The sequence below is a fragment of the Mucor velutinosus genome (genome assembly GCF_035048745.1).
Source record: "Mucor velutinosus strain NIH1002 chromosome Unknown tig00001555, whole genome shotgun sequence".
In the NCBI taxonomy this organism is placed as follows: domain Eukaryota; kingdom Fungi; phylum Mucoromycota; class Mucoromycetes; order Mucorales; family Mucoraceae; genus Mucor; species Mucor velutinosus.
Window position 1 is genome coordinate 79,985 of NW_027041902.1, and position 23,967 is coordinate 103,951.

Consider the following 23,967-nt stretch of genomic DNA (forward strand, 5'->3'; position numbering starts at 1 on the left):
CGTACATTGGAGCTCAAATAGAAACGCTCTTTCTTCTCTCCGAAGTCAAATTGCTCCATTATGATCCTTGCAAAAAGATCGTTTCATTCATCATTTCAGTTACTGAAAAGATCTACTGACCATCTAGTTGCAAAAGATAAACAGAAGTATAAGCTTGTTGCGTTTCCAGAGCCACCGCCTGTTTCTTCAGAGCAACTCGCTGATGCCACACGATTATTTGCAAGGCCTGTCAACTTTATCCAAAGCATCAGTAAAGCAGAACAAGCCCCCGAGACTAGCAAGCCGGAAGTAGGTGTATGATGTTCAACTTGCCAAGTCTTTTATTGACTTTATCAATTCACTTAGGTTGCATTTGTTGGCAGAAGTAATGTTGGTGTATGTATATCATTCCAACGTACCTTGGAGATCTGGTTGCACTCATACTTGTCCTACAGAAATCAACACTGATCAACAATTTGACAAACAATAGCCGGCTTGTCAAGACATCGAATCGACCTGTAAGCGCCTATATTCATGATAAACGGTTATTCAAACTGATTCAAATTAGGGTCATACTCGATTATTGAATTTCTTTGATGTGGGGCGTCAAATCACATTAGTAGATATGCCCGGTTATGGCTTCAAATCAAAAGAGGAATGGGGCGATTTAATCTTGGAATACCTATCCACTAGAAAACAGTAAGTGGCGGATGCTTTTACGTCAAGTTGGAGCATTCAACTAACGAATGTCAACAGATTAAAACGACTGTTCATGCTGATTGATCCTGTGGCTGGATTGAAAGATACTGACATGCAATTAATGAGCCATTTAGACAAGCAGGCGTTGTCATATCAGGTCATCTTGACCAAGAGGGATCGCTTGTCTACAGAGGCATTTGCAGCGTCTAAAGCAGAAATAGAAAAGTATCTCGTGGAGAACGCAATATGCTGCTATCCCCAGCTATTAGTTACGGGCAAAAAGAGAAGTAGCAAATTTAATGACAATGATGTTGTGGCAAATGAGATGGCTAAAGTAAAATGGGCCATTGTCAATGCGACAGGCATTACAGTGCATCCACCGACAAAAAAGCAATAAAACAGAGGTATATACAATAATTAATAGTAGTAATAGTGGTATCAGAGGGGTGGGGGGGGAGGGTATTGCGTCTACATGGTCCACTTGGGATCTCCTCTTCGTTTCTCGGATTCTCTGATTTCAAACATAACCTGTACTGCAACGTACAAGCAGCATACGACAGTCGATAAGAATACCAAGCCATCTGTAGAGCTGACTATCTGAACCAACATGGCCTTCATACCGTCCAGACCAAGGCAAAACCCAACCAAATTAGCTACCATCATCATAAATATATTGCAAACAGCACCTAATCCACAGACAATTCGATAATACCAGGTGTGCCCAAACTAGAGAGTGTGAATACAAGGCAATGCAAAGTAGCACTTAGTACCTTACCTTTTTGAATGTGAATAACCTCGATCCAATGATTTCTGGTAGCAGGAACAAACAGATCAACCATCCCCATGCCAGCAACTTGAGCTCTATATCGTGCCAGATGGCCACAAATGTGAACACAACCCACATACTAAAGGCAAAATACTTGGATCCACCCAAAGGAATGTAGATGTATCGAATTGTCCAGCGATTGAAGCTTCGATGCCAGCTTTTCCAGAATCTCTGTGCCGAGAAATTGTTGCTCATGCATCGAATCATATTTTCCTCTGGCCAGACGCCATCTGCCAATGCCCACAATCGAAAAAAACGCCAGGGAATGAGCAGCTTCATCCAAATGATTAGCAAATTGAAGTAGCCTATCATGCTGAGCTGTAAGGGAGTGTCATTGTTCCAAGCTTGTGCCTTGGATATAGCTACCACATACAGGCAGTGAAGTGTGATCTCCATAGTCAGTAGTACTGCAGCAAGCCTGAATGCGTACAGCATGACATATCTGGGCGTGAGTTTGGAGCAAGGAGTGCGTAATTGTGAGATGAAATCATTAAACGTGATAATTGGCCCGCAGATATAAAGTGGCGTGTACGAAATGTAGACGAGGTAGTTAAAGTAACTGTAGTCGACATGCTGGCAAGGTGTCTGGATGCGCTCTTTTTCGGTTGGTTCTGCAGTAACAACGAGATGTTCTGGTGCTGGCTGCTTAAGGTGCCAGTAGTAGTCCATATTGTACGACACCATACGAAGCATACTAAAATTAAAGAATACGTGCCATCTTGGCAGCATGCCATTGTATTGATCCTGTTTCCAAATAGTGAGTATATCAATTGGGGCTTTACGGTTAGATCGCCTCTCCTGCTTACCAGCATGGGCAAACCAATGGCATCGAATTTGTAACCGTGGTAAAATTCGTTCAAGAATAGAATTGCTAAATTAAACACCCAAGTCATGATTGGGTTCCACTTTGTTGCACCAAATAGACGGCCAATGGTGAAGCTGATGCTTGTAATCAACAGAATCTTGATGATACTGGTACCATGCAGAGCGACAATGACGATACTGGCGCTGATCAGGTAAAAATAGGACTGATTCTGGCCAGAGCGATTCAGTTTTCGGTAGACACGGCTCAATGCAAGCCATCCACAAGCTAAAGCAAACAGCAGAGGGAGGTGGTTTCGAAACTGGGCGTACTGAACGTCGCTGTTATCTACTTTTCTATTAAGAATCCAGCCATCTGAAAGTAAATTGCTGTATAAATAGTAATTTGGGTGATTCGCTAATGTACATGGTTTCAATCAGAAGGATCAATGGAAAAGCACGGCACATTTACTTACGTTGGCTGATGCCATAGGTTACGTAGAACATATAGGGAACCGCCATCAAGATGACTAAATAGTAAAAACAAAACTCTTTTCCACACTTCAATTAGCTTGGCTGCTGTAGATTCTGTAACTCTACTTTTCCGCACCTTTTGTTTTCCACCTGGACATGGATCCTGCAGTGCTCAGTTTGAGCTTGCCATCATCTTGCGTGCTTAGCGGCAGGTATTTTAGCTCGTGTTGCTCTATCGTTGTCATACGATCTTTCTTTACAAGAAAAAGAAGAAGAAAGGAAAGAAGGAAGCACAAGAAATCAAAAAGGAGGAATATTTTCAATAGATCAAAAAATCATTTATTTCAGGAACGGAAATTTAAAATTGGTTGTAGCCAGAGTATGAGCTCTGTCTCTTGCTGTTACTGTGGCTGCTGATATATTGCGATGATCTGCTAGGATTCATCATTGGCATCATTTGTGTTTGTGGTGGCATCAGCATTTGTTGCTGTTGGTTGGGTGGTATTAAGTAGGCTTGATTTATAGGGGTAGACATACTAAGAGTAGGTATAGGTGAACTCTCGCTTCGAATCATCTGTGATCTTCTATTGTTCATCATCATGGAGCTAGGAGGTCTACTGGATCCAGTCTGGCGAAGATGGTAGTCGCTTTTGCTGGCACGAGCCATCTGTTGCTTCATGACGTGATGCTGAAAGTTGATGTTGTGTTGGCCTTGTTCAGGCACTCGACTCAATAGACCCTCTGCCAGCGTCGCTTTGGATGGATCAGGCATCTTTTTCTTGTTGTTTTTGCGAGTGGCTGCCTTTTCTTGCTCCATTTGAATCATCAGGTCCATGGCAGACACGCTTTTGCGGTTGTTTGCTTTTCTATATTGCTGTTGCGCTTGTTGCTGCTGCATGTGCATGGCTTGGTATTGCTGGATTTGTGCCATTTGTTGTGCCTGTTGCATTTGCATGGCTTGCTGCATTTGCATGTTGTAGAGCTGTTGCTGTTGTTGCTGATAGTAGAACATGTCCATTTCACCAATGGTGGATCTGCGATTGCGGCTACCAGACACTGGTGTCTGTTGACGAGAGGGGATAGCATTCGCCGCAGAAGGGGTGGTGGATCGTACGATAGGCTCTTCGACCATGTCTCCTTCTCCTTCTTCCTCAGATACATCCTCAGTGAGGCGCGACTGCATAGACTCACTTGATGTAGGTGTGCTGATGCCCTCTGCCTCCATGACCGTCATTCTCCACTGTTCAATCGATCCCAACTTGCTGCCATCCGCAGCAGTAGCAGCCAGAGCAGCTGTGGTGGGTTCTATAAAAGCCTCTGCTGGTGGTAGCATCATCATATCGCCTGTGGATCTGGTTCTTCTGTGAGCGCTGGGGCCTCGTTCAAGCTGTCTCAGTGTAGACATTCTGCGAGCGTACATCTGTTCATCTTCCTCTTTCTCTGGCTGCTGATGCTTCACATCTAAATCAAGCAAATTTCCTTTTTTAGTCATCATCCGGGCTATAACATGAAATACATCCACGTGTTTTTGTTACCTTCATCTTCTGAATTGACCGAGCTATCATCTTGATCAGATTCCTCATCATCACTGGGCTGTGGGATACGGCTAGTAGATTTTCCTTTTTTACTACTATTATTCGTGATGGTAGTAGCAGGGGGTGGTGGAGAGGGTGCAATGATGGTAGGCTTGGGTACATTGATCTTGTGATGTTTTGTTTCAGCATGTTGCTCTTCATCACTCTCCTCATCATCTGTTTCCTCTTGGTCGTCGTCTTCCTCCTCTTCATCTTCATCATCACTGGGCACAAACTTGCGATTAGATTTGCTGTGATTTCCTAAGGAGTGGTATGCCATTGAGTTGATATTCATTGTGTTGAACGTGTCTAGTCCTATATTACCTAATTTACCAGATGAAAGCGATGATCTTCCGCCGCTGCTTGCACTTTGAGAGGAAGGTCTTTGCTGCTGCTGCTGCTGCTGCAATTGTGGTTGTGCTGGAAAGTAGGAAGGTCTATTGTGTTGCTGCAAAGGTGGAGATGGGGTTGGCTGTCTCATTTCGTCAGATCTCACTCGATTCATGGGAGGAGCGACATGTCTGGCTTGCTGTGAATGATGGTGCTGCTGATGATATTGTTGTTGTTGTTGTGGTGGTGGTGGGTATCTATGTTGCTTTAAAAGAGGTTGCTTCTGATTACCCTGGCGTCCATTTTTGCGTCTATTTTGTTGCTGTGATTGAGGATTCAAAATGGTGTTTCTCATCTGCTCATCAATGTGAGGCTGATGGAAGATGATGCTCTTTGACCAAGGCTCTGCTTCATCCTCTCCAGCATCCGGGGTTTTAATAGCTTTAGCCAGAGCTAAACGAGATAAGCTTACAGTAACTTCCTCAGTAGACATGTGTTGACACTTGAATTTCTAGATGTGGCGAAAGGGGAGGTCTTTACCAGGCAATTGTGGAAAGGAAAAGAAAAGAAAAAGGAAATATAAAGAAAAAATTTTAGAGTTATTTGTGTGCAATTTATTTTTAGGTGATCAGAACAGGACATGAGAAGCGAAAGGGTCATGAAGAATGAATGAGTTCTTACTGAGATTCAAGTTTTCATCACCACACACAGTCGGCAAGCCCTATAAACTTCCTCAAAATAGCATTCCATTGATTAAATTTTAATAAAGCGATAGAATTAAGCGACGCACAAACACTCGAGTCTCCTTCTTTTTTAATTTTATAATGGAGGTATCACTCACAAAACAGTGCTAATTTTGGTCAACATCCTCGCTTCCATAGGGCGTTTGATTTGCCGCATGTCATTCTCTGTTGATGGCAGTAATATTGCTACCATTCCCTCTCTCTCTCTCTCTCTCTCTCTCTCACTCACTCTCTTTTCATGATCCCAATCACTCGTTTATTATTTCACCATGGTTCATGATTTCCCGTATTAAAATCCCATCCATTGCATCTCATTATATCCTCGAGATACTTGATGCGCTTCTTGTATTCATTTTCTTTCGCATGCAAACTTCTCTTTTCTGACTCCAGCACCGCATTACTCAACGTCAATTTGGCATTCTCTGCCTGCAGAGCATTCACCTTGGTCTCCAGCTGATCCACCTTGAGAAACTTCTTCATTCGAGATCTTCTGGCAGCATCAGTGTTCTGCAAATTTACCGAATCAGTCATCTGATGTCTTTCAGTTGGCCTTGCGCCATCTTTACCTTTCTACGTTTGAGAGTATCTTCGTCAATTGTACCGTCAGCAGAAGGCTCTGGCTCTGGCAATCTTCGGATGCCTCTAGGCTTCGGCAGTGGCCTTGATAATTTGGGCTCTTCCACTGGCGTTTCTTCTGGATGAAGCTCGACGGGTGGTTTATCATCACCTCCCCAAGATATATTGAAAGCAGCCGAGTCCTCTTTACTCTCTAGCCCAGCAGTAGCTGATGTGGATATTGCTGCTGCTGATGCTTGAGGGTTGAATCTCAACGAAGGAAACGGCGATGATGTCGATGATGTATCTGATTTGTCTGTAGTGTCGTCAGGAATGGCGAATGTATTGACATTGCTCCAAAGCAAGCCTCCTTCACTACTATTGTCTAAAGGAGGTGAGTTGTTGGCGTCATTCAACGGTGGAAATAAGGTTGAAGGCGATGACGAAGAGGCGGTTGTATTATATCCAGTGTTCATATTTAGTATTCAGAGATGATTTAGAGAATGACAATCATATTGAAAATGTGGTTTGGCTGGGAAAAATGGTTGGGAGCGCCTTCCTCCTTACAAAACCACCAGGATAGCACCCCCTATCATGTCTATGCGCACTTTATCCACGCAGACTATAGGCACCACTGTTGTGATACATTTGCCATGCAAGCACTGTGATTTCTGTGTAAGGAAAAGGGGTTATTCTCCAGCGACTCCTCTGCATTGCATGCACAATGTTTCTCACCATGATCTGCCAAATATCAAACAAATGCACATGCAAGGGGCCCACTAGCAATTTAAAGTGGAAGGTGACATTTTGCCCTTGTTTCAAGCCACGTTGCTAAATTATTGGGTCAAACATGTTGACTTTAATGACTAGAGGGAGACTTGAGAGAGAAGCAAGGGGCAAGATTATATATATATTTATAGGGAAGATCAGAGATACATGCTGTACGAATGATATGGTAAATAAGAATTAGTGTATATTAAGTGTAAATCAAATGGTAATAGTAGAAAAAAAAAAAAGAAAAGAAAAAAAAAAAAAGGAATTTCAAATGTCGAGTAGATCAAGAAAACAGTGATTAAGCCCAAATCTTCAATAGATTATCCCAACTGCCTGTACATAGAGCCATACCATCTGTTGATACACCTAGACATGATACTCGATTTTCATGTCCACTCAAGACACCTGCTCTTTCACCTCTTAAAGTATCCCAAACATGACAGTGATAGTCATCATAACCACCGAATAAGAGTCTTCCAGAAATCGAAAATGCTACTGATGTGATTCCACTAAAGACTTGTTCATGAGTGAAGATGTTGAGCTCGCGGTCGGCTCGCAGATCAAATAATCGGCAACTGGCGTCATCAGATCCTGTACCGATAGCATTGCCGTTAGGGAAGAACTGGACTGCATTGATATCTGATTCATGACCACTGAAGGATTGTACGCATTTTTTGCTTCTAATGTCCCAAATTTTAGCAGTTGCGTCGCAAGCGCCCGAAACAAACACATTTGGATTTGACGAGATGCACAAACTGTTGCCTATCAGTACAAGAACAAGGCTTGGTTCGCCTGTACATTTACCTCATGACATCTCCAGTATGATCAGTAAATTCATCAATCTTTACACCAGCATCAATATCCCAAAGCACACATGTTGTATCACCACTCGACGTCAGGATCTGCGTATCACTAAGGAATCGACAGCAGCTTATATAGCCTGTGTGACCCGATAGCTCTCTTGCTGGTTTCGTTGGTGATTCTCTTGCCTTTAGATTGAATATCGAGCACACGTTGTCCAATCCACCCGATGCCACAAAATTTCCAGTTGGCGCATAAGCACATGTCATGACCCACGACGATCTCAATGGTATAGCGTATATTTTATTTGTTGAGTAGGCGTCCCATACCAGCAGTTTTCCATCTTGCGAAGCAGATACTAGATGTCGTTTGTCGGCTGCCCATTGCATAGCATAAATCTTTGCTAAATGTCCTTTTAATGTACGACGCACTTTCATTGATAGCCGTGGTAATTTCTCGACGTTTTGTGCTACTTGATTGACTATGTCACTGGCGTGTAAACAAACGATATGCATTGAATATTTGTATCTTTGATTGTATATTTACGTGTAGTATCTGCTAAAGCCTCTTTCTTTTGCTTTATCTTGTCTTTCAATTGCTCTGCCTCTCGCCTTGCTGCAGCTGTTCTCTCTGCTATATCAATTGTATTGGAGCTCATTTTGTATGCATGGACTATTTTCAATGGGAAAAAGTGAAAAAGGAAAAAGGAGAAAAAGGAAAAAGTGGTGAGAGATGGAAGAAAAAAAGAGAGAGAGAGAGAGAGAGAGAGGACGGAAAAAAAAAAAAAAACTGATGTAAACATTTTTCTATTCAGTACACACAAGGAAACAATGCCATTGGTCAAACGAATGGTTTCCATCCATATGGTTTGAGTCTCCACATGTAAGATGTATGATTACATGTGTAATGGGCACAGTCAAGTAGCATTCAATTAACCCGCATGGATCATGATAGAGATATGAGTGGAGCTGCATGGTAGCGTGAGGTGCCACAATTGCATATCGGATCTATTACATGTGGATGCAAGCCTGTGGATCGAGTTGACATTTGTCAAATCGTCATGACTTGATAGCATTCTTTGATCTCAAAGTAGCCGACAGTCAATTTTTATTTTGTCCAGAGCCAAATGCCTAAGCATTGATATTAGGATAATATTGCATGAAAGGGATGTGGAGAGAATGGTTTTAATGATCCAATGCCCACTTGCAATCCCAGTTACGCTTCATTGTGTAAGATATTCCCAAAAAACGGCCATTGGGCTCAATAAACAAGCCATTTCAAAGCACCTCAATCAGGCTTCGTTCATCTTGTTTCTTCCGCAGAAAGTTGTAGAGTGCTCTCAGCATTGCCATTGTTGCTATTGCAATGTGATGCTTGCGTTTCCACGCTGTCAGCCTGCTCCTCGCTCAAACATATTTTAATCTCCGTTTTCCCAGGAGTTTATTTTTCTGTCAATTTCGACGTAAATTGTCATCCGTTGATCGTTTAATCTAAATTTGACTACAAAAGTGATAGTTACTCTACCTTTTGTCTTTAGTTTTTCTGGTAGAAAAAATTAAGCTCTATCTAATGATACTAGTTTTATTGCACTTACTATTTAAGCTGTAGAGCAATTTGCAAAAAAAAAAGTAAAAATGCATCTTTGATAGATAAGTCGATTTTCCATATATAAAGATGCCTCAAATATTGTTTTAGAGGCTGCACTGGCGTTCTACAATCACTTTGAACTAATATACATCATAGCAAAAAATGCCGTTTTCAAGGTGAAAAACGGGATCAATTGATTTTCGATGAAAATCATGAGGTATCCCTCATGGAGAATCTCGATATTTTCATCATCCCCAAAAAATCGAGATAACGTGCCAGGAAGTATCTGCTAATCGAGAGGAACCATTTGGTGTCACTCTGGCGAACTAAAACGCGTTCTACGAGGAGCTATCAGTGGCCAAAGTATCCAGAAATTACAGTGTTATGGCATGTACTTGAGAAGCCAGCGCTCGTTTATACATGGTGCAGTTATAAAACTTGTAGTAATAAGATAGAGCTAGGTGTAAAGCATCGTGTAGAAGCCACATCTTAATCCATAGCCTAATTTTGGACGAATTTCTCAAGCATCAAACGCCCATAGTACATTGATTTACGCGAGATCGGCTTGGTCTAGGACAGCTTCGCTTGTACCACTTTTAGATAACAAAGCAGGGGCTAGAGTAAAGTGGTACTATCAAAGTTCAAAACGAAAAGTATATCCCATGTGAATGACTTTAGCTTTGCTCAAGTCTTGCTAATCTACAACTCGACATCAGTGATCGAAATTTCAGCACACCCGATTTTCTGTTTGCAATGATATACAACAAAATCATGCATCACAGTCATAGATACCACGACATACTCAACTTAACAACAACAGTGATTTACAACAGTTGGAATTGAGATGCAAATCAGTAGGAGAATTCACTAATTCGCGCATTTGTCATCATAAGAATTCAAGGACAACAATTCATACTTCCAATAGAAAACACTATGCAATCAATAACAGTAGTACAATTGCCAATTATTATGTTTGGAAATCTAAAAATATGGGAATGAAATACAGCATGTTATTTCAGTAAACTTGTGCATGGCAAGGTCTTCAGTTCTGGGTTGATAAATCGTATTTATAGGTTAAGATGGCCAAATAAAGGCAGGATTGTATATATAGACGGCTCCAGCTATGTGAAAGTGAAGACAGCATGTGATGAAATGTTTGCTTGGGGGTTCTGCAGCTTGGCCCTTTGCTATGAGCTAATGCGCTTGCTATGAATGAGAACAAACATCATGTTTGTGGCTATGCTGAATGTACAAGTACATACAAAGCATCATCGTCGTCGAGGGGGGGGACATGTGTGTCCACTGGATTTGGAAAGCATAAACAATGCGCAAAATTTGGGTTTGTTTGTGTATGTCAAAGCGAATTACAGAATGCAATCGTAATAGAATATCCAGCCCATTCCATTACGTATGGTATTTAGATAAAAACATACATACATACATAATACATACATTAATGGAATCGATCTGTTTATCTTTATGCAATCAATACATCAATCATGATAACCTACCAAGGCCTCTCAAATCGAACTATCACATTAAATATTAAGGCATATTTTTAGGTTCGGAAATAAATGACACTGTTGTTGCATCGTGCCAGAATCAAATCAAATAATTAGCCACACCAATTTGTTTTTAACACTGCTATTTTTATGATTGTTTTGTCGACATCTTCTGATCCCTCGTGCATTTTACTAAAAAGAAAGCAAGGAGCATAGTATTCTTCTGCACACACTAATGTGGTCTTTATTATCATGGAATAGTAAATGTAGCAATTGCATTCGAGCATAATAACCCAGTACATTACCGAGAAGAAATGCAGGTACAAATAGCGATTGAGAACCGTGAATATGATCCATTCTTTTAAGGGCCAAGCCAATTTAGCAACGCTGTTAAGTAGGGAGGGCTGCAACATTTCAAATTGAAGCAACAACAACAACAACAACATTCGTTGTTTGCTTGAAACTACGGCACCGACAACAAAGTTCATGATTACAAATTGCACACTGTAACAGATGTGCAACGCAACAACGCACTAGAGGTCACGACATGTTGTACCAAACAATAGCAAGTTTACTACATGTAAATGTGTGGAGCAAAGAAAGACGGCCTGCGTCTACCAAATATCATTTTATTTTAGGCATCTCTAATACATGTTCTGGCATGACATATTTCACCTCATCGTTGTCATCCTCAAATTGGACTCTATAATTCTTTATGTCTTTGCTCTAATAAATGTATATTAATTAGACTAATTTCACTAGCATTGATTATATAGAGACTGTTACCTTGCTTGGAGGAGCAATTACAGTTGCTTTATAAAAGCATGTTGTTCCTGGGTACAACGCTAATACGTCCTGTTGAGCAGGAATTTCAGGTGAAGATTTTGCAGCTTCCGAGCTCAAAACTGGAATCACATAACGTGGAGACAACATGTAACGTCTTGTTGTTGTATATGATTAGCCGTGAATCCTGTTTTCCATCAGTGTGAGCTTACTGCTTTTCTCCGTAATCATCTTGATCTACATCCTCCACTTGGTACTTGTTTTTATCTGCATAATATTGGAGAACAACAGCCAAGATCCATTCTTCGCTTTTGTCTTTTTCTTTTGGTTGTCTTGCAGCAACCTAAAATATGATTGTGTGATTTCAATGGATTGTGTAGATTAAGGTTTCTTTGAAATCCCATTTTACCGTTGTTCCCTTTACAAAAATATGGTTTCCGTTTGCTCTACTATACCACCGTGAAAATACAATTAAAAAAAAAAAAAAAACTCGTTTTTCCTGAATTTCCCTTGTATAGCATACTTTTCTATTTCTGATTTTCTCTTCTTCCTTTTCTGATCTAAATAAAGGAATCAGGAATATGCTTTGTGTAAGGGTTTGTAGTGCTATTTTACCTTGCTCATTATCTCGCAATGCAACTAGAACTGATATCTTTTCGATGATATCTTGGATGGTTCTGTTTCAAAAGAATGAGCATTTAATGATGGCGATGATGGTATGTCTATGCGTACTTTTGCTCGCTTGAAGTCAACTCGATGCCACGCTTGTAATTGTCTTTTAATTTCTGATAAATCAGGCTGGTAATACCTTGCTCCATGTCCACGGATAATTGAATTTTATTGATGCTGTTGATAATGGTCTCTTCTTCCTTCTGAATACCCTCTAATTTCAGAAGCGATGTGCAAATTTGCTTCCACAGGCCAAACTCTTCTACTGAACCGTCGTCTTGAGTGCGCGACGAACGTGATTTACGTTCCATAATATTAATTTTCTGAAGGGTCGTTGTTGTAAATGAGAAAGAGGAAAAAAAAATTTCTAGCAGCAGCTACACCCTGTGTGTAGTGGGCTCCTAATCGAAAGACGTTCTCATCCAAATGTTTGAAATTCCGTGCAACTCACATCCAGGTTCAAAAATAGCCTCTGCAAGCGTTTTATTTGGGAAATCACAAAATGAAATTAGAAAATTACACCGGTAGTCCGATCACACAATGGATTCTTCTCGGTTCTCCTTTCTCATCAGACCCAAAAAAAAAAAAAAAAAAAAAAAAAAAAAAAAAGACACATGAGGTCTTTTTAGTGTTTAAAGAAAAAAGGGGGGGATTACACAAAATCTCTCTTTCTCTCGCTTGTACCCCTTTTTTGCTTATTTTAGGTATCTGTTACACTGATTTACGAAATTGCCCCCTTTGGACAATGAATGCAACATGACTCCTATTAATAACCCTTTGGTTTTTTGCTGTTCCGCAAATCTTTGCGAACAGGCAATTTGCTATATAAAGAGATTGTATTTTTTGGTTTAAATCTCTTTTGGATCTTCTTTCTCTTTCAAGTTTATATTTTCGTATATTTATAACAATCTACTTTCCTTTACTCTTCTTTCACTCTCCATCTCACATTTGAAAATATGAAACTTTCACTCGCCCTGATTTCCTCATCATTCTTGGTAGCTATTGCTCAAGCCGCCACTGTCAAATTCAACGTCATTGCACCTTCAGCTACTGATGTAAAGGTGTCTGTCAATGGCCAACAAATCGCACTCACAGCTGCTGATCCCAACGTCCCTTACTTTAGCGGTAATGCCGAAGTTGGCTCGGCCAAAGACTACAAGGTAAGTCTTCGCTTACCCATTCATTGACATTGAAAAATTTTAACCATCTCCTTTAGTATGTTGTTGGTGGTGCTGAAGAGACTTTCACTCGTACTCTCGATTCCACCAAAGCCTCTACTCTCAACGACTTTTACAACCGTCCAGTAACTTATGCCAACATTCCCAAGTTACCTTGGCCCATTGAGAAAGATGTAAGTATTTGATACATTACATGGCATTACATTGAAACCCCTACATTGATTTCCATACAACACCCACATTGCTCTTGTCCTTGCAATGCTACCTGACACATCGCATGTCTTTAATAACTAGTTACTAATGACTTTCTCTATTCTAGCCTCAATGGACTCAAACGGGACAAAAGGCTGCAGTCTTTGATGAAAACTACATTCCCAGTGTTTTCCTCAGCGGTGATGCCGCTCAAGTTGACAACCTGGTAAAGAATGTCCCCAAGGATAAGATCCAAGGTTCTCTCACCTTCATCGGCGCTGACTACGCCAGCTCTTTCCAAAATGTCACCTTTGGTCTTCATGGTGCCGGTAAGAAGAACAACAATGCCAAGCAATCATGGAACTGGGCTCTCAATGGTGGCGATATGCTCGGCAACCGTAACTTCTTCAAGCTTCGTCACATGGAGGAAGATCCTACTCAACTTCGTGAACGTCTCTACTCCGATGTCTTGCATGCGTTGGGTACATATGCTAACGAAGCCAACATGGTCAGACTCTTTATCAATGGTCAATTCTTTGGTACCTTCAACATGTTGGATGACATTACTGATTTCTCTTACATCAATGCCCTGTTCTACGGTGGTAAGGCTCCTGCCAAGCAAGGTCTGTTGTACGATGGTATGTCTGGTGCTGATTTCCTCTACCATCCTGGAAACCTCGATGGTTACTCTTCTTGGGCTCCCAATGCTGCCAACTCGCAAGGTTATGAAGCTCTTGATCCCTTGTGTAAGGCTTTCAATGAGACCAATGTTGCTGACAATGCCGCTCTCGCTACGTTTGAAAAGCAATTTGATACTGACCACTTTATGCGTTTCATGGTCATGGAATACTTGGCCGGCCATTGGGATGGTTACTGGATGGCCCAAACCAACGATGGTGCCTACAAGGATGCCGATACCAACAAGTGGTACTACTTGGGTCAAGATTACGATGCTACTTTTGGTGTCAACCTTGCTACCCCTGAAGGCATGCAATTCACCTCTGTTTCATACAAGGACTTCCCTGCCCGCTATCCCGGTGGTATCATGATAAACCGTCTTTTGGAAAATGCTGATAAGAAGGCTACCTTTGAAAAGTACTTGACTGAAACTGTGCGTGTTCTCTTCAACAATGTCACTCTCACCAACCGTGCATTGGCTCTTCACAACTTCCTCTTGCCTGATCTCGAATGGGATCGTTCCATCACTCAACAATCTCCTGGTATCAATTTTGGCTGGACCTTCCCCCAAGTGACTGAAAACTTATGGCAAGGTGTTGCCGCTCCCAATGCTAATGGTGGCGGTGCTGCTTGGGGTTTAATTCAATGGATTGTCGAGAGATCTACTGCTGTTGCCAAGGAATTCAACATCTCTATTGTCACTGAGCCTGCTGGACCTCCTGCTTCTGCCAACAATAACACTGTCACCCCTGGTGGTGGTGCCAACGGTTCCTCCAGCAACAATGGCGGTGCTTCTTCCACTGGTAACTCCAACACTGCTGCTCAATCCAACGGTGATAAGAGTGCTGGTTTGCGTGTTGCTCCCACCTCCATTGCTTTGGTCGGTATCTCTGCTGTCGTTGCTGCCCTTGCCCTCTAAATACCCTCACACAGAATCACACACGACATCACGAGCGATATCTAATTTCAATTTAGTTTCTTTTTTTACTGGCACCAACTATTCAGTTCCTTTCCTCCTTACCCTAAATGTAATAATAGTATTTTTAAGTTATAACTTTTTTTTTCTTTAATATAATAATCATTGTAATATCATCTATACTATTATCCGCATATTCTACAACATCTCGTTTTTTTTTTTTTTTTTTTTTTTATCAGTGGAGTGGGTTTTCTTTATTGCTTGTAATACATTGCTTGTAACCATAAAGCAATTATCGTTTGATGCAAAGTTCAGTATTCTTCGCTGATTCATTAGCTCATGTATTACCTTTGTTAAATAAGCAGGAAATTAAATATTTAAGCTAAATGACTGATCTAACACATACATTAGATAAAAAAAAAAAAAAAAAAACCCTGTATACATTGAGTATATGGAAGTCAAGGAATTTTTGTACAATGTTACCTGCTTGCTTGAATGGCCAAAATTCAGACATCCTTGCCATCTATGTCTGTATAATAGATTTAGAGTTTAGTGGCACCAATGTTCTTTACTGCTGAATATAGTAAGTTGCTCATAAGTTTGGGGGGTGGAAGAGTCAGACAAATACAGGAAGATCTTTTTTATTTTTGGCTATTCTGCTTTCCCAGGAATAAACATTGAGTTTCTCGTTATATTCAAAAAAACGGCTGTTGTTGTTTCTGCTGTTGCTGTTGTTGCTTTACTTGAGAAGCAGATGGTGGTGGTGGTAATAAAGGCACAAGCCCTCCACTGCCTGATGAACTGCTGTTGGCTGGCTTTTGTCTTGTTCTCTTTGCCTGCTTACACTATTAATAGGCTGGCAACACCAAATGCAGACAACATTTGCACACTTACCCCGACATTACCAATCGTAATATTGATGGTTTGACCCTCTTTCAAACTATAATCCTTTTTGGGTGTTGTGTCTGCATGCGCTGCTCGTTCCACTGCTTCTTTTTCTGCGCGCAATTGTCTTGAAATCAAGATTAATGGCTGCACAATCACATAGATCTGATATACCACCTACTTTACGAAATCCTGTAATGTTACATTGAAATCAAAGGCATCTGTTCGCTCCTGGAAACCCATTCCAATGAAAGCATGTCGACCTATCAAACATTCGTCTTTAGGAACGCTTTCTTGTCGTTTTCATTGAGCATAAACTACTCACCATCACTTTCAATTTTGAGCACAAAATAACGGCTGGAATCCAACACAGCCTCCACAGAGTTTGAATGAACCTCATATGGACAAACGGCAAATACCTCACCTATCATTTTACCGTCCTTTCTGGTTAATCTCGAGTTTCTTTATCTTCTCTCCTGATTAACTTTGTTTTGTCCCTCTCTCTCTCTCTCTCTCTCTCTCTCTCTCTCTCTCATTTCGCTGATTTACCTGTGCTATTGTCCTCCATGCGAATTTCACACTTTTTTCCTTTGCTGATGATTCTTAAACGACCTTTCCACAGAAACGAGCTGCCAAGATCTCCCCATTCTGCAGCTCTAAATTTAGATGTTTGATTTGAGCTGGCCTTTCTCTTACTTCCAAATGTTTATTTATACCTATAACCTCTTGCTGCTGTTCTGGGAGGGATTTTGTATACTATATGCCAATTTATTATTAGCCATCTTTCATCTCGTGTATTGGCATCCTTTTGAGATGAGTGATATCGTACCGAAACATTCGCGAATGATCAATAAAACGCTCTCGTAATCGTCGTCCATGATTTATATTTCGGTTGTGTGGAACGAAAAGAGAGAGAATAAAAAAAAAAAAGGCTGAACGCTTATCCTCAAACAAAAGCAAAATGCAATGCGGCTATTTAATCTTGACTGTGATGGCAACCATGAACTGTATACAGGTTCAAACTCGAAATGTATCTCAAATTCGTGCTAATAATCATTGATTCCTGCTTTTCAGCCAAATTAAGGAAAATACGCAAAGTTTTTATTTACTTATTGCGTGCTTTATATACAGTTGTGAGATGTCTAATGGTTGCGATCATTTTTGCAGCTTCCATTTTCAACCTTGATTGGGATGGGTCGGCTGTAATTTTGATTAGTTTACCAGAAGAAATCCACGAATCGATTGTACTTACTAGCACCAGGGATGACACTGTCTGCTAAAGCTTCGGGTATCTCAAAGTTCATCATTGTGTTATGCAATTGACTGATGCCTCGTTTTGCCTATATCCATCACAAAAAAGTAAGCATGCATGCCAATCTAGCATATACCATCTACTTACGAGATCATTGAAGTAGCCTGTTCTACAGCCTATGAAATACACAATAGTCGTAACAAACTGCAGCTGTCTCAACAAACTCAATGTAGTTGGACGTCCTTCATACTTCAGCATGCTTGTTAATGCCGACTGTTGCTTTCTTGCCCAGATTTCCGTCTAATCAGCCATTTTAGTATACGTGGATGCACAACAACTACAGATGAATCCTCATACCTTATTCAATACAACATCGTTCTTTGCACGGAATGCCATCAAAATGGCCACAATCAACTCAAGAGTTGGCATAATCAAGCGTTGATAACGGTCAGACAGTTCCATCGAGGCTTCGAGATTCATTCCAGTAGTGGAGGGATCTTGTATCTGTGCCTTCATGAACTGACATTGGCCAAGCACGTCAAAGATGCGATGACTGTACAGCAATTCTGCGCCCTTGGGATTCATAGCAAAACCAAGCAGAATGGACATTTTGGCCTCAAACACGTACAGAGGGAGTAGAGGGGCTACTGGGTGCGATTAGCAAGCCATTCATCTTGATGCAACACTTTTCTTACCATCTAATTGCTCCAGCAAGTTGGATAATGCGGCATCGTCTGATTTAATCATTTCAATGGTGAACTGCAAAAAGTTCTTTTGGATCAAGTAGAATTGCACCGACGTACTACCAGCGCTGAGAGCACACTTGTTCAACGAATCCAGGGCAATGTAAGCAGTGGTCTTCCACACATCCAAACCATTAGTAGCGTCCTGGCACATGGTGTTTAACAATGTACAGTCTTGTGCTGATATCTTCTCTACGATGAACTGCTGCAGTTGTTTAATATTTCTATCACCCTTAAATTTGGCTGTGTACAGGAGGAAGCTAGTCATGGCTGAATACATATCACCACGCACAACGATATCCGTGTCCTTGCCGCAGATGCAATTCACAATGCCTGTAAAGACAGACCCCAGTTTTTCCACAGGTAGTTGCTGAGAGGTTCCATGTGCTGTCTTGTCGTCCATGCCGAGTTGATTCACTAGAGCCAGAATAACATCGTTCATGCGTTTGAGCATACGGCCGGTAGAGTTCTTGGAGTGGAGAACAGTGGGGAGTAGCATGCCTAGTAATTCATAAATGATGTTTTGACGGTAGGCTGCATCCATGAGGTCAAAGCATTCAATAAGAGTAATGTTAACAACTTCTCTCCATGCGTCCATGCACTTCTGCTTTGCTTGCGCGATCTCTCTGCCGTGATTTTGAGCCATGGCCCACGACAAGATGTTGCCCATTTCCGTCTCAATGTCGACCAGTTGGGGGTGTTCAGCATAGTGATGATCCTTGACTCGGCTCAAATCTTTATAAATGGCGGGCACGCTGTACAGTTCATGTCCAGAGCCAGTTTTAATTTCAAACAGTGCAGGATCAAAGTCTGGGAAATACTGCAGTTCCAGTGATTTCACCTTCATTGCCAAATCGTCTACCCAAGTAAAGTCCAGTGAGCTGATGAATTCGAGCATTTTGACGAGAGGTTGCTGGTACTTGTTGTTGTTGTTGTTGTTGTTGTTGTTGTTGTTGTTGTTGTTGTTGAAAACAAAAATGTTAGCTTCCTGTGGCTGTTCCACTGTATCCATGTCATCTGGAGAGTATACGCTCTGACGTCCATATAATAAGGCCAGTAACTTGCTTGTCTCGCTCTTTTGCTTTGTGGCAACGGTTTTGTGTAGTTCGAGAGCAATGGTGTGCAACAGCCAGGCCCTTTGACGCAACTTTGATCTTAATTTGAAGAAATCAGTCTTGTAGGTGGATTCCTTGCTATACACCATGGTACCAGGGAAGGTCGCGGATTCCACTTCAATGTTGTGTTCCAGACGAGAGGACATGCTATTGAACTGCTTGTAAAAGAAGTCTTCACGATTACGCAAGTAACGCAGAGTAGCTGTTGAGAGGCCCTTCTTGGCACAGAGTCTATAGACCAATTCATAGCATTTCTCAGCGAGAATAGGATGGGTATCGATCATCAATTGAGATGGCTCTGCAGTGTCGTCCATCATGGTATCTTCACTAATATCCTCATTCTCAAGGCCCTGTCTCAGCATGTCTAAGATAGCGTGAAGACAGACCAGGCTTGCTTGGTTGGTGTCTGTATCCTGTAGCTTTGTCAGAGCCCCTTCTTTCAAATCATAACCCAGTAAGAATTCGGCGAGTGTGGGAGAGCACGCTTGCTGAGCATTGTCAACTAGTAGATTCAGCAGGGCAAGACGAACAGATGTATTGAGGCGACGTGTGAAATCACTGGGATAGTTGTACTTGTTCTCCATGGTGTCTTTTGCCAGCCAAAAAGGAATGTTGTTGCTATCATATTCGTAGTCATCGCATGTGGTGACTTCAGGCAAGTTGATACTGAGTCTCTCACTGACACCAAACACAATGGCAAGCGCATCTTTACTGGAGGACAGGGAACTGGCAACATTGGGTCCAAGCTTGGAGGTAGACAGGAGATGTACAATTCGGGTGCTGAGGAAGCAGATCTCTTCTTGATCTCCATAGTCAATCAACAGACTGATGCGGTTGAGGATTTTGCCATCAAAGCTCACAAGCTGGTCCATGGAGACGACGGTGGGCAAATGAGAGAGATTGAGCTGTCCCAGTTGAAGGCCTGTTGAGGCTTTCTTTTTGGCAAATTCAGTGATATATGGCATCAGAATGTCGCAGAAGGTATATTGCATCTGGAGAGTCTTGTAGATGATGCGCAAAGAGCGCACCAGGCATTGCTTAAAGTAGGGCATGCTATCTACGTCTTTGGTTTCTCGTGCAGCACACTCTTGAATGACTGAGAATATCTCATCCACAACACGACCGCCCGAGAGAATGCGCACCATCACCTGGAAGCCAGGATGCAGATAGTAGTTGACAAGGGTTGTCTCAATAAAGGGATTGATTGTCACAGCCTTGAGTTCCTTGTTCAGTGTAGCTTTGACTTGCTCGTTCTCAAATTCCTGGATATTGAATGCTTCGATACTGTTCTCCATCACTGACAGACAGGCCTCAGTCAGCTCCCAGCGAGCATCAGCAAAGCTGTACTTTTGTTTCGAGAGAGAGACAAAGATGTCGTCCATCACAAGTGAGATGAAGGGAGTGGAGCCAGGGTTTTTGCTGTCTTTGCCCAAATCCAGAGGAATGCTTGAAGGCGCATCACGGAAGCCAGAAATAAGGGCTTCTCGCTTGCTTTGCGAGTGTATAGCAGAAGCAATCAAACGAATGACAGAGACTGTTTCAATGAATACTCGACTGCTCTTCTCGGCTTCCAGTTCTTGTAAAATGCCGGGTGGTTGATACATACTTTGTGAGCGCTCTTGTGTGATTTTGCGCTTGGCAAGCAGCATGTCACTGTCCTCGAGGATCTTCCACACTTGGTATGAGATTTCCTTGCCTACACCGTCGATGCCACCACCCCAAGCAGAGCAAAATGCGGCCAGCACATCAAATAGGGCAGCACGGAGACGTGTGGATGTAGGGCAGTTAAGTAAATTGATCAAGATGCTTTGAGAGCCAATGTTTTGGTCAAACCAGAAGGTGATGCGAGCCTCCTTTGAATACTGGACACACTGCTTTAGAATACTGAGAAACTTGAGGATGAGCTGCTCTTCTTGATCAGGAATTGTTGCATTGGATTCGTCTGATACATCTTTGAGAAGGTCGGCGTAAAAGTTGAGAGCTGCCAAAGGTCTGCCCCAGGAGAACAAGGCACTGGAAGCGAGTTGAGTGTCCATACCAGCCTTGAAAAAGTCCAACATATGTGTGGCACATGCATCACCAGTAGTGATGGAGGCGAAAAAGTCGAATGCAGCACACACAGTGCCAATCACCTTGATATCCAGTAACCATCGGGTAAAGTGGTTAAGGCCTCTCTGCTCACGGTTCCAAAAGACAGCGCCATCATTCACTCGATTACGAAACACACTTGCCAAGAAGGTTAAAAAGTATTCCAAATCGTAGCACTGGTTTGAGCTGCTTCCACTGCTGAGCAAAGCATTGTCTGTTGTCAATGGTGCTTGTACTGGGATATTGGTGTCTTCCTCCTTGTATTTCAATTCTTGCAGTGTGCTGAACAGAGTAGAGATGATCAAAATACCCAGCTTCTCTAGTTCATAAATGACAAAGGGTTGGAAATCTGTGCGAATATCAGCGTTAAAGTTGCGGAAATCTGAGGTATCGATGGTTTTGGCCGTGCCCTGCGCATTGTCGTCCTTGATAAGCTTTCTGTCGGTATCGATCTTGGCGTTGGGTTGCTGAAAGTACAGTAAATAGTCGTTCATGAATCGAAACACATCTGCAGCAATCGCAAGGTCGAGCAATTCTTTGATAGCTTCTTCGCTGCGTTCGCCTTGTTGTGTGATAGCTTCTGCGCTGCGAGCAGGGTCTGACAAGTACAAGATCCATTGAAGGACAACGACTGCCTTGATGACGGGCACTTCTGATCCGTGCGACATGATTCTATGGTGGAAGGCATCGATGAATTGTATGGTGGATTCATTGGTTGACATTGCATCCGATTCGCCGTCGTACGATAAAGCAGAGACCATGGCGATAATCATATACGCAGTGGCTGGGTCGCTCAAATGTGCCTTTTCTAACATTTCCAACATGGTGAGCTTGTCCTTGGAGTCGATGCTTGAAAGCGATGTGATGTGATAGATGATTTGGACAATGCACACACGCTCATCACCCAAACGCTCGATACGCAAATCGGAAATCTCGTCGCCCAACTTTCCACTGCCCGTTTCTGGCATTTGGCCCACTGCAGATCCCGTTGTGATAATAGAGTTGATGGTTTTTGTGAGATTGTCCAGCGTGCTCAAAATTTTTGAAAAGTAAGACTCGCCATTGCTGGTTTTTTCTCTGACTAAATCCACAATAAACTCGTTGCACACAGATCTAACTTGGTCGCTGATCGAAGCATCCTTTGCTGATATGAGAACGGCGTCCAAACACGCCAACAGGTAGCCGCGTTCCTCATGATACAACAATACAGCAGCGTCAATCGAATTGGTGCTCACACGAGGCACTTCAGATGTAGCGCGTCTCAATAAAGTGGCTGCGACATGCTCATTGATGTTAAGCTGGTCTGACAAGAAAAGCGCTCTTGTGACAAAGTCCTTGCTGACATTATGAGACACTCGATTGATGTATGCCTTGTCTAGAGAAAAGATGTGTCAGCAAAGTTGAGCTATATAATGGTTCTATCGAGACACATACTGGAGTTCAACATGGTGCGGTGCTGAGCGTTCTTTGGCTCGCTGTCCAGAAGCGTCAAGAACTTCTCTTTGTGGATGTAAAGAATTTGTCGCAATGCGACAGCAGAGTCTTTGTTCACTCGAGCCTGGCATATAGTGTCATGTAAAGTGCGGTTCTCTTCTGTCCAAGTGGGGATAGATGATGAATACGACATTTTTTTTTACCAAAAGGGCTTGGATAGAATATGTCCAGAAGAGAAGAGAAAAGTTAAAGGACTGCAAATGAGTTTCACGCGTGTAGAGATGGCTTTTATCCTGGTTCTCAACATGGTGATGACTGTCACATTTTGGATATGGCCTTGCTAGAGGTGTCAAATGTTGCATGATCCAGATATTTCATTGACAATCATGTTCTACAGCATCCGTGTTTAGGCTTTTTACATGACTTTCGAGCTTTCAGTCGCTTAAAGTATCTTAGCTTGATCTATTTGCATTAGCAATATACTGATGTAATACGCTTAGAAAATGATGAATAATAAAGACAATCAACGAAAGGTTGATTATAGAGTACGAGTATGTGTCTATGCTACAGATGGCTCTCGCCAAAGGGAAGCAAAGGTAGAAAGCCAATCTGGGCAGCGGCAGCTCACGCTACCGATTGCCTTTGCGTATCTTATCAAAATACTGCTACTTTCATTTTGACCCTCCACTTACACATAAAAACACTTTATATTATCTGTGGATCTGATTCTTATGTGATGCTTTACATCCATATACACGTAGATACTTCATATACGGGCAAGTATCATACAGATATTATCCCTTTTTAGTCAAGAGTGTGCCTAATACAGCAAAATCTGAGTGCATTTGAGCTGCGTTTTCTCGCGTTCAAAGCCGTTTTAGATTGTCAGAATAGCACCAAACAATTGCTCTCGTCTGACAGTTACTTTCTGACACCTTTGCTCAACTTTTTGGGGATCAAAAAAAAATGACCGAAAATCGACCAAAAAGCATGAGGTACCCCTCATGGTTTTCATTGAAAATCGAACGATCGCATTTTTCACCTTGATAACGAAGACTTTTACTATGGTATATCTTGAATCAAAATGTTGCTATCGATCCAACGTAACCCCTGAAATCATCTTTATGGGACCTTGATATGTAAAACTTCGACATTTTGGCCAGAAACCTCTTTTCATATTTTCATAAATTGCTCAGTAAGTCTATTCAAAACATCAATCTTGCTTGGTACCATTGGATGCGCCTTGAAAAGCACTCCAAGAAAGCTTAAAGAAGCAAAGGATGATTATCGTACTTCACTTAGTCGAATCTGCAAAAATAGTTCAGTCGAGTCGAAAACTATCAAGATTTGGCCAATCTAAAGTAGACTGAGAGTTTGTGTTTAAATTAT

At 41.9% G+C, this 23,967-nt stretch overlaps 9 protein-coding genes across 9 annotated transcripts; 2 read left to right on the plus strand and 7 right to left on the minus strand.

Moving 5' to 3' along the window:
- Positions 1-60: 60 nt before the first annotated feature.
- Positions 61-1,075, plus strand: ATC70_007993 (uncharacterized protein; the record flags this gene model as incomplete). Its single annotated transcript, XM_064827249.1, has 5 exons — positions 61-288; positions 346-375; positions 435-497; positions 548-678; positions 736-1,075. 5 exons carry the CDS (start codon positions 61-63, stop codon positions 1,073-1,075), a joined length of 792 nt encoding a protein of 263 aa, XP_064687147.1.
- Positions 1,076-1,146: 71 nt separating this feature from the next.
- Positions 1,147-3,024, minus strand: NOP13 (Nucleolar protein 13; the record flags this gene model as incomplete). The annotated part of the gene is made up of 5 exons (XM_064827250.1): positions 1,147-1,404; positions 1,454-2,248; positions 2,311-2,723; positions 2,782-2,856; positions 2,916-3,024. The coding sequence occupies 5 exons, from the start codon at positions 3,022-3,024 to the stop codon at positions 1,147-1,149; spliced, it is 1,650 nt and encodes a 549-aa protein (XP_064687148.1).
- A 113-nt stretch (positions 3,025-3,137) lies between these two features.
- cyp1 (Peptidyl-prolyl cis-trans isomerase-like 1) lies at positions 3,138-5,176 on the minus strand (the record flags this gene model as incomplete). Its single annotated transcript, XM_064827251.1, has 3 exons — positions 3,138-4,240; positions 4,315-4,614; positions 4,678-5,176. The coding sequence occupies 3 exons, from the start codon at positions 5,174-5,176 to the stop codon at positions 3,138-3,140; spliced, it is 1,902 nt and encodes a 633-aa protein (XP_064687149.1).
- A 514-nt stretch (positions 5,177-5,690) lies between these two features.
- Positions 5,691-6,457, minus strand: ATC70_007996 (uncharacterized protein; the record flags this gene model as incomplete). Its single annotated transcript, XM_064827252.1, has 2 exons — positions 5,691-5,933; positions 5,993-6,457. The coding sequence occupies 2 exons, from the start codon at positions 6,455-6,457 to the stop codon at positions 5,691-5,693; spliced, it is 708 nt and encodes a 235-aa protein (XP_064687150.1).
- A 596-nt stretch (positions 6,458-7,053) lies between these two features.
- Positions 7,054-8,214, minus strand: ATC70_007997 (uncharacterized protein; the record flags this gene model as incomplete). Its single annotated transcript, XM_064827253.1, has 3 exons — positions 7,054-7,510; positions 7,560-8,037; positions 8,103-8,214. 3 exons carry the CDS (start codon positions 8,212-8,214, stop codon positions 7,054-7,056), a joined length of 1,047 nt encoding a protein of 348 aa, XP_064687151.1.
- Positions 8,215-11,269: 3,055 nt separating this feature from the next.
- On the minus strand, positions 11,270-12,408 carry ATC70_007998 (uncharacterized protein; the record flags this gene model as incomplete). Its single annotated transcript, XM_064827254.1, has 7 exons — positions 11,270-11,371; positions 11,432-11,585; positions 11,641-11,771; positions 11,838-11,877; positions 11,952-11,988; positions 12,044-12,105; positions 12,161-12,408. The coding sequence occupies 7 exons, from the start codon at positions 12,406-12,408 to the stop codon at positions 11,270-11,272; spliced, it is 774 nt and encodes a 257-aa protein (XP_064687152.1).
- A 645-nt stretch (positions 12,409-13,053) lies between these two features.
- Positions 13,054-15,064, plus strand: ATC70_007999 (uncharacterized protein; the record flags this gene model as incomplete). The annotated part of the gene is made up of 3 exons (XM_064827255.1): positions 13,054-13,257; positions 13,314-13,448; positions 13,595-15,064. The coding sequence occupies 3 exons, from the start codon at positions 13,054-13,056 to the stop codon at positions 15,062-15,064; spliced, it is 1,809 nt and encodes a 602-aa protein (XP_064687153.1).
- Positions 15,065-15,756: 692 nt separating this feature from the next.
- On the minus strand, positions 15,757-16,824 carry ATC70_008000 (uncharacterized protein; the record flags this gene model as incomplete). The annotated part of the gene is made up of 7 exons (XM_064827256.1): positions 15,757-15,897; positions 15,956-16,073; positions 16,128-16,209; positions 16,272-16,370; positions 16,496-16,602; positions 16,663-16,702; positions 16,776-16,824. The coding sequence occupies 7 exons, from the start codon at positions 16,822-16,824 to the stop codon at positions 15,757-15,759; spliced, it is 636 nt and encodes a 211-aa protein (XP_064687154.1).
- A 227-nt stretch (positions 16,825-17,051) lies between these two features.
- Positions 17,052-22,771, minus strand: ATC70_008001 (uncharacterized protein; the record flags this gene model as incomplete). The annotated part of the gene is made up of 6 exons (XM_064827257.1): positions 17,052-17,146; positions 17,199-17,286; positions 17,346-17,498; positions 17,556-17,842; positions 17,894-22,519; positions 22,579-22,771. The coding sequence occupies 6 exons, from the start codon at positions 22,769-22,771 to the stop codon at positions 17,052-17,054; spliced, it is 5,442 nt and encodes a 1,813-aa protein (XP_064687155.1).
- Positions 22,772-23,967: the final 1,196 nt, after the last annotated feature.